The sequence below is a fragment of the Ostrea edulis genome, chromosome 9 (assembly GCF_947568905.1).
Source record: "Ostrea edulis chromosome 9, xbOstEdul1.1, whole genome shotgun sequence".
Classification (NCBI taxonomy): Eukaryota; Metazoa; Mollusca; class Bivalvia; order Ostreida; family Ostreidae; genus Ostrea; species Ostrea edulis.
Window position 1 is genome coordinate 65,696,716 of NC_079172.1, and position 10,149 is coordinate 65,706,864.

Sequence of the window (10,149 nt, forward strand, 5' to 3'; positions counted from 1 at the left end):
AGCTTAGCATGACTATTATCTTTTGAATTCATTGAATTATCAGCAACATCGTTTTGCTGCCAACACATCTGAGGGTCTGGCAGTTCAAAATTCCCGCCGTGAAATGTTGATGCTGGACCACCACCGTCAGCTGCATTACCGGAAGATGGACTGATTTGAGGAAGTCCGCCCAATGGTGTCGTTCTGGCTAGTACACCACCTAAATATATAGTTTAATGAATTTTCTAGAAAAACAGAAATTTCATTCTATCGTATGCATCTTCTTTAAAAAATCTTTGATACAAAATATACGTTAGGATCACCTTTTTGAATCGATGAGTCTGGACTTATCAAGATTCTGTTTCTGCTGTGATATAAGATAAGACTATTGTTAATCTTTATGATAGGAAGAACCGACAATTCGAAAGAAAAAGGAAGAATCTTGAAATAATTTAATGAATGGCGTTTTAAACAATATAGAAATACTTGTGAATTCTTCGGAAAACATTATTAGCATCACAAGATAGTCTTCATGATATTTTATATGCTATTAAAAAGTATAGAAATCATTGATATTTCCGCAAAAAAAAATAAAAATTCTTTTCAGAAACCACAAAATTAGCGTATTTTATCAAATGATTCAGAAGGTCTCATCCAATGCCTCATGAAGTATCTATATTTTACCTCTGTTTGCGGTAGATTACGATAACTATTATTATGAAACTCAGACTTCCTGTCAGTGATGAAGCAATAACCACGCCCCTATTAATATCCTTAGCATCTGAAATACATGAGTTTCAAATCTGATAAAAATTCTCTGACATAGGTACCTAGATAAATTCTAGGTAGTTTATGTGATCAAATAAAATCTGTCAAAGATGGAGAGGGCTGACAGCGGATGTGCCCAATCAACATGGGATGAATTTTCTTTCTAGGGACATTATTTAACCTTGGTTTAAGATAAAAGTGGATTTGTAAAGCCTATTGGTTAGAATTATGAAATTCTCAATGTGAAACTCAAACGTGTGGAAATCGAGAGAAATGACACTGAAAACTACTGTGAAATATTATTCTTACCAGTCTGAGTTGAATTCGGCTGACATCCAGAGACCTTGTCACACGAAGAACAATTACAGACTTCTATACAAAAACGTCCATAGAACCCGTCAGGACAGTCCTTCTTACAATCTATGCCAAAGGTGCCTGGCCAACATTCTGCTAGAACATATTGCTTATATACATGTAATACATTTATTACCATAATTGAAAATAGTCCAGTAAGTTGAAAACTCAGATATTATTCTGATAATTACCTTCACATGAATCACCACGTAGTTTGTAATTTAGACAACATTGTAGAGTTTCACCTTCACTGTTTGGAGGAAATGTTTTCATTAAACAATGAATAGAGAATTCAAAAACAGAATATATAAAAAGTCATAAAAGTTGTAACATACAATAAAATGTTGACATACCTTGAACAGAGTCCAGGAATCTCTGTCTGAGCATCTGATATCACAAATAAACCATTCAACAGCCACACCAAAGTATACTTACAACGCATTATAATGCAAAATATAAAAACTACATTGCCAATACAAGTATCAAAAGCTCTCCTGAAAAATGAAATATTTCCGAATGTTAATTTATTATTTATTTATTTTCACAAACAGGAAATGTGATTCAGACTGGTTCAGCCTCCTTCTTATTTGAAGTGACACGTAAAACGTTGGTGAATGTTCATTGTGTATCATTTGAAGTGACACGTAAAATGTTGATGAATATTCATTGTGTATCATTTGAAGTGACACGTAATATGTTGATGAATATTCATTGTGTATCATTTGAAGTGACATGTAATATGTTGATGAATATTCGTTGTGTATCATTTGAAGTGACACGTAATATGTTGATGAATATTCATTATGTATCATTTGAAGTGACACGTAAAATGTTGATGAATATTCATTGTGTATCATCTGAAGTGACACGTAAAATGTTGATGAACATTCATTGTGTATCATTTGAAGTGACATGTAATATGTTAATGAATATTCATTGTGTATCATTTGAAGTGACACGTGAAATGTTTGATGAATATTCATTTTGTATAATTTGCATCATCACATACCTCAAAATATAGCTAAGAATTATCACTCGAAAGTGTGCTATAATTCATAACCGTTATACCTTTTCAACACACATAATTCCACGGTGGGTATGACCAGTCATCAGGGGATGTTTACTCCTCCCAGACACCAGATCCCACCACTGGTATGTCCAGGAGTCCATGTTTGTCTTTCTTTCTATTTTTTGATAGTGTATATATTTTTTTTCCAAATTACATTTATCATGCTATAATGAGGGTAAAATCTCCCCAGAACCCACCGTTCATAGTCCTCACCAGGGGTACTAGGGTCCTCTTGGATTAGGCACATGTATTATCCAAAAATATATATAATATTTTATAGTTTATGAAAAAGACCACCGACCTTCCGAAAGTAAACTGGGAAACTTTCTCACTTACCGGAGCGAGCGGGATTCGAACCCGCGCCGACAGAGGTGAGAGGCGAACGGTTTTGAGCGCAATGCTCTAACCACTCGGCCATGGAGGCCCCTATAGTGTATGTAATGCTGCATGAATTATTAAGGAATTATTAAGGAAAATAAGGCAGTCGTAAATACATGTGCAGCCAACTGGAAGAATATTCTGATGGTATATCGAGTAACAATTCTTTATATAAATACTGTAACGCGTTACCGGGTTCTTGACAAGAGATGGGGTCATATATTTATAATTTTCCTCTTACTCTACTTAAGCTATTGATTGATCATTACCATAAATGTTTCTATTTCTCTCTCCGAGTGTTGATTTGTACCGAGTTACTTATCTCGGGTTTCTAATGATATGCAGAGGGCAGTTCGCTGGCTGGGCTACTTGCACCGCGTTTCTGAGCTACGTTCCTATTTCTTAGTGATAGTACAGGGTGCCTAACCCTTATTCAGGATAATTGCAACCAGTACCCCACTGCAATTCCTTAAGCTATTTCCACTAATGCTTATTTTTTCACCCTAACCTATTACTGATTTCTATTTTTTGCCTACCTACTCTCTCCTCTACGCGCTTCTGGAGCTGTTCCCATCAGACTGATTGATTTCCCTACTGTAGGTTCTTATATACTACTGGACCATGTCTATCCAAAAGGGGCGAGCAGGTCCTTGGACTATTCTATCAAAAATCACTTCTGCATTTGGAAGACATGGACCTAATTTACTACAAATATTAATCATCACAATACGAAGGAAAACAAATGACAAATAGATCTTTGATCATATCTTTTTTTTTTACATTTACAAACTGAATATTTTCTTTTTATACAAGTGGATACACACGAAGATACAGAAGTGTAAGAATTGACTCCATTATTCTACAACTGAGGGACTGTTCCCCTGAGAGGATTTTGACACAAACCTATAAATGTTCATATTAGCATAATCAGCTGCAGTTTAGAGACATAGTTTTGGAGTAATTTCTTTTCCTTGGTTTTATGTAACAGAACATGACGGTGTGATCAAGTGTGTTCCTTAATAGAAAAAATCAATTGTGTCCTCCACATGTACAATTCTACAATACAGTTTACATTTATAAATCATGAAAGCAATAAAATACAGAAAGTAGTTGTACATGAAAGGTGAAGATAACAAACAGTTATCAATCTCGTAACTCCTATAAGCAATACAAAATAGAGAGTTGGGCAAACATGGACCCATGGACACACCAGAGGTGGGATCAGCTGCCTACGAGGAGTAAGCATCTCCTGTCGACCGGTCACATCCGCTGTGAGTCCCATATCCTGACCAGGTAATTGGAGTTATCCGTAGTCAAAATCAGTGTGCCAAGAACTGCCTAACAATCGGTATGAAACACGTCAGACAGCATTTGACCCAATGTTAGGTTGTATTGGCAAACTAGATCGTTATAACGACCATAGAATTTGCGAAGTATTGACTTCAACTTAGACTGTTGAAACCCCTGTGTCAATTAGTATGTTATGAAAAGAATCCAATAACAATACGTTTCCAAATAATTTTGAAATTCAGACATATGCCTGCAATTTTCTATAAATGTTGTACATTGATGTATTTAAAAATGAGGTGTTTGGTGTTCTCTATTTTACTGTTTACATTTATTAGTTACATTATTACTCCATTTACTGCGAAGAATATTATTACTTAATAAGTTGTTTAATAGTTTATAATTAAGCTCTGCTCAGAATCTGTCTTCATTTCATTAAAATATTGATTACCAGTTCTCTTTGTTATTTGGAACACCCTGCTGACTTTTGTAAGCGAGGGCTTTTGAATTTATGTTTTATCAAAGTTGAGTAAAACGTTTTCGCTTTTTGCTTTAAAAACAAAGTTTTGGTTTTATTTTGTGCTTTGATATAGGGAACATTAGAAAATTCATACATGAATTCAAACTTTTTAAAGATGTGTTGTATCATCTTATAGGCCTTTCCGAAAACGTGAGTTATCTCTCTTTGTATTCTTACATTTAGTGTGAATATGACAACTTCCGGGTAGTAACACACTCATACTTCGCATATATTATAAGAGTTATATTAGTATGGGTGCTGTTTTGAAAATCGAAAACAGTTGAAATCATTTGTACGAGAGAGTAAGAAAATATTAATGGAAACAAAAACGAATTTCTTGATCGAGTCGGTGTGATTGGAAATTGGAAATCACGCAGACATTCATTTGTTTACATACGACTGGCATAATTATTTTGTATGAAATCAGAACAGAACTTCTGATTCTCAAGAGATGATGGCATCTCACAAGGATCGACACTTGCAAAGATCTTGCATAATAATAATAATAATACCATATTTATATAGCCCCCTTTTCATACACTATGTACGCTCAAAGGTGCTTTACAAATGCAATGTACATTATTACCCCGGCAGACCTTATATCAATCTAGAACTTTCTCAGCCTCCTAGGAAGCATACAGTGCAAGCTGCCATTACAAGCGCTAGAGCACTAACATTCTAACAATATCTTTCATTATCTATAGCCAGGTACCCCTTTAACACTTGGGTGGAGTGAGGAAATTCATGTAAAGTGCCTTTCCCAAGGACACAACGTCAGCCCTGCCGCGGCCAAGACTCGAACCCACGGCCTTTCGGTCGAGAGTCTGACGGCCTAACCACTCGGCCACCGCCTAACACCCCCCTTTCAAAATAGTAAAAAAAATCAATTCAATTAGGAAATGAACGTTCTCATTGTTTTATCAGGGCTAAAATTATTCCACCACTACCAATCGACTCTTTCAAAAATAAGCCAGACTGCAATGTTTGGGTAACTTTCTCCAAAGTACCTGGACGTGTTCATTTTGTGTGCAAATCATTTGTACACTGCTGCATAAGCTGTAATTGTTAATATCAACTGATATGTTTTAAATGCAGAAAAATAGTTTATCAAATTATTTTTTTAAAATTAATTTTGTTTGATATTGCTCGATTGATATAAATTATTTTTCATAGATCTGTGTGATCCGGGTGGGGGGGGGGCTGCCATATTCTCAAATGTACTCTCTGGGGAAAGGTAAGTTTAACCCTCAATAGAATGCTTTTGACGTCTCTGTATCTTCCCTCTTTTATTCTTTTTAGCCCCCTTGAAATGTGCTTGATTATGTATAGGCACGTATCGTGTCATAACAGAAATTGCAATGACAGATTTAGATCCCCCTTTTCGTCACAAATTTACAAAATAATTTGAGTAAAACTCCAAATCTTTTACCCCAAATGGCTATATTTACAGGTACACACTCTTGCCGACTATAAATTCAGGGCGTTCAATTATAACTTATTTTATTTTCAAAACATTGTATGTGTAAATGTCAGTTTAAAGATGGTTTGTGACGACGAATTTCTTTATGGTTATACTTGTATTTGAAACTGTATAAAGTTTGTGGACAGACAGCTAGAAATCTGTCAGTGGCCTCTCACTTACAAGTACAGGCTGGGATAAATTTTACTCGCCAATCGAAGAGATGGACATTTTCAGAATCCAGAGGTGTCAGTCCGACATACCTAGACGTACAATGTGGCAGAACTTGTATCGCTGAATGTACTACATTGATATTGAACAAGTAACTTCTGATAATCTATTATAAATCTGACTGTATTGAAACACGGGCTAAAGATTTTGAGGAAATGTATGCAATGTATGATATACATGTATGATAATTTCAGTCATAAAACACGTACAATCTTGGAAAATAGGGGGGGGGTAGTTAGAATAATCTAACAGCGTCTCGGGACAGGCCCTTCACTTTAACGATAGAACATTCTATCGGGGGGGGGGTCCTCATCTACTTACAACATTAATTTTCTATTGTTTTTACATGCAAAGTTGGTTATTTTCATGTGTATGAAGTAAAACTATGCATTGGGATTTTTTAAATAAATGTTAAAATATTTGTTGGCGTGATTACTGTAAAACTATACAGCAATATATTTGCAGCCTTCTGTACTGTTGATAATGACGCTTCTCGAATCTACTACCCGGAAGTCTTAAACTACTGTTACGCAAGCGGGACGGATCAAGGAAAGATAACTCATGTTTTCGGATTGGTCTATACTCACACAGAAGTGTTAAGTAACTAAATAATGTCAATACTTTGCAGAAACTCTCTATATATTTTTTAATGATATGTTTACTTGTAAGAAGGCGTGGAATCCATATTCCTTTTAATGCTTTCAGTTTAGACTCTAGATCAATATACCTATACCGCCATCTTTATATCTCCTTTCAATGTGTTTCTTTTAATTCTATGTTTTATTCCAAAAAAGTTAAATAACAGGTATTTATGTCTTTTATAAACTTAGTATTTGGTAATTCTAAGATGCTTGCAACATAAATAAGTTTTATAATAATGATAATGCTCTTCTTTTCCATGATTCAAATAACATTTCAATTTCGCGATATATTTTCATCCAGTTTTTATTGTAACATTCATTTCGTCTTGTCCTATATAAATGCCTAAAGACTTTACGGCTTTCTAAGTTACTTTAATTCCTTCTACTGTTTCAAACTGGTTTTTAAGGTTTCCAAGTAAAATGTATTCTGATTTGGTGAAGTTTATTTTTAAACCTGCTTATTCACAGAAACTGTTAAGAGTTTTAATCGCTTGTTTCAGGGACTCGGTATCACTTAATGCTATTTTCATGTCGTCCGCATGTTGGATTTTTTAAATTTCATTTTCTAGGTGTTTAGATGGAAAGTCGCGGATCGAGTTGTTCGTTTTAATTTTATTTGACAGAATTTCGACAAGAATGAGGTATGAAATAGCTGAAATCGGACAGTCTTGTCTGATTCCCCTGTTTGCCTTTCTTGTAATGTCGTATTCTTAATGGGATTGATGAGATTGATCACTATTCGTTACCGTCACTAAAAGCAGGTGTCTGTAGTATCTGCGGTACATTAGTCTCCCTATTGGTACTGATATCTTGGATATCTTGTTAGTGTTACACCTTTCCGGGTCTAAACCGTTGTCGTTACGGCATGTTTTTCTCTATTAGACCCTTCGCCTTACAATAGGCGTACACATTAATTAACTCAGGCTACGTCACTGCTAAAAGTACAGGCAATGTTGTGGTAGGGCTGAATGTTTAGACAAGACAAGTCTTTAACGCATGTCATTTTTGATGCACTGTTAAAAAATAATGACTATTTCTGTTCGTTCAGTGTGTTACAGGTTGACCGGGATGGCTTCCAGAATAAAGAATTAAAACAAGATCTTAACCGTTTTCACTTTCACTTTAAATTGTAGATATATTGTATGTAATCACTATTCACTACTGGGTTAGGTATTCTTTACTAGCAATACAAGCTCACATTTACTCCAAGAAAAAGGGACGGAAGAATACACCATTATGAATTTATAACTAAATTATTTAAGACTGTTCGATTCCTTGAGTTATTTTGGCTGGACGCCGTACCTGCAGTACATGTGTTTCAACCATTATACGGTTGTAATCAAAATCTATCACAATATATGATAATTATGCGTTAAAAGTGACAAATGTATGGCACAGGTCTGGTGACAATTGCTTGTTGATTTTTTGCACAAACATCTGGCCCATAATTAAAAATAAAGATAAGTTCTCATTTAAAATTCAGTATTCATTTAAAAGCATCTAACACATATTACATGTACATGTATCTAGAGCTGTTCACAAGGAAGCAATATTACACGTTAATCTTGACCCGTTCACTAGTAATCAGGATAAGAAGTTTAATCTGAGCTGTTCATTAGCAAGAGGGAAAAGTTTAGTCTAGAGCTATCAACAAGCAAGCATGACAATATCTTTAAGATAGAGATTTTCACTCATAAATGAAACGAGAATTTCAGATATATCCAGGGGTCCGTGTTAACCTAACTCTCTATTTTATATTGCTTATAGGAGTTATGAGATTGATCACTGTTCGTCATCTTCGCATTTCATAAAACCAGTAAGCGAGATAACTGTAGTATATAAAGGAAAGAGTAGAAAATTTGTGGCTTAATCGGGAATCCAACCCGGGACCCCTGCATTACTAGTTAGGTGCTCTAACCACTGAGCTACCCAGTCCGAAATCCACGGTCCGTATAGCCCTATTTACTACACAACCAATGTCATCTAGAATAACGTTAATCGACAGCCGTTTACTAGTGGGGGAAGACGTTTTAATGATAACTGTTCACTTGCAACCTCGGTAATCCAACGCAACAGTTCTTTGTCATTCCAAATATGTTAGATGGTTATTCATTGGATACTATGAGAGTATATAGTTACCATGAGCTAGATCCTGACCGGTGGAGGTTCAACCACAAGTTATGAGATTCCAATTAATTAGTGGAGTGGATATTTGAAGCGTTTATCAAAATTCATGATGTCATGTCGAGTGTTTGAATGATTTGAAGAATCATATCATCTGCTTTATGTAATTTATGTACCTTAACCTACAAGCATAATATAACAAAGTTCATCATTTCTGTAACTGTGAACTTTATTTCCAGACTATTTTTTGTATTGTCGTGCTATGAATAAAAACTGGAAAGGATAAACAATTTTCAGGAAACGTAAGAATGTCAAGCAACGCAATTTAGAAATATATACTAATAGCACAAGCGTGTTGTGAAAATATATCTGCACATCTGTTTCCTGTTATTTTACAAATGAAAGAAATATTCTTTTTAAATGTTTGTTTCTTTATATTTCCCCCCCTAGAATTGGGATGCCACCAGCTGCAAATGAAGTGTCACAAATTTAGACCTACGCATGGTGCTCCGTACGTTAGCATTGGTTGATTTTATTTTGTCAACGCCAAGCGAAACATGGTACCTCGGTTTGCAAAGTCTCATTTAAAAGACCCATGACTCTCACTTCTAAAGTCAACTTTGGTGAATACAAGCGATTAATAACTGACTTTCTTCACGATGCGAACGATTTGACCACTGATCCAAAACGATCGGTAAAAGTAAAACTCTGAACTGATACAACACCGTCCTTTTGAACTGTGGAAGCCGCTATCTTGACATCATCATTGCACCCCGGCACCTTAGGACTGGCAGTTAAATAGGAATTTTGCTTTGCAAGTGTGTGCTTTGCTTCATCTTTGATTCGCAGTGACGTGTCGGGGAATATGATAATATTAGTGTTATTGTGAAATAAAAGAAAAACAATATGTTTGCGATGTAGATAAATAGGAAATATACAGAGAAATGTAAAACTATGTAGTATATTCACGAACGCATAACCCATAGATCCAGTCCGCCAGGTGTCCTTAGCTGCATACATACGAAAACAGCGCTTTTGCAATGATCCAATATAAATCAAACCATTTTAAAATGTGAAATTTTGTCATTGCTAATTCAAAATTCTAAATTGGAATCTTTCAATATCTTAATTTTTTGATGTCTGCAATCTCCGTGGAAGGAAAAAAGACGGTATCTCAGTATTTCTTTGCAAAATGTTCGTCAATATCTCGATATCTCAGTATTTTCTGTATGATGTTCATCAGCATCTCAGTATTTGTCCGGATGAGGTTCATCTGTTTTTTTTTAAATAGTATTTTTCTGTTTGTATGAGGTTCTTTGCAAATGAATGCAACTTTAAA

At 35.1% G+C, this 10,149-nt stretch overlaps 1 protein-coding gene across 1 annotated transcript; it reads right to left on the reverse strand.

The window, feature by feature from the left end:
* Positions 1-222: 222 nt before the first annotated feature.
* LOC130046591 (multiple epidermal growth factor-like domains protein 6) lies at positions 223-1,645 on the reverse strand. Its single transcript, XM_056150337.1, has 4 exons — positions 1,455-1,645; positions 1,293-1,351; positions 1,057-1,194; positions 223-760 (listed from the first exon to the last, which is right to left on the reverse strand). The coding sequence occupies exons 1-4, from the start codon at positions 1,541-1,543 to the stop codon at positions 660-662; spliced, it is 387 nt and encodes a 128-aa protein (XP_056006312.1). The 5' UTR covers positions 1,544-1,645; the 3' UTR covers positions 223-659.
* Between the last annotated feature and the right edge of the window lie 8,504 nt (positions 1,646-10,149).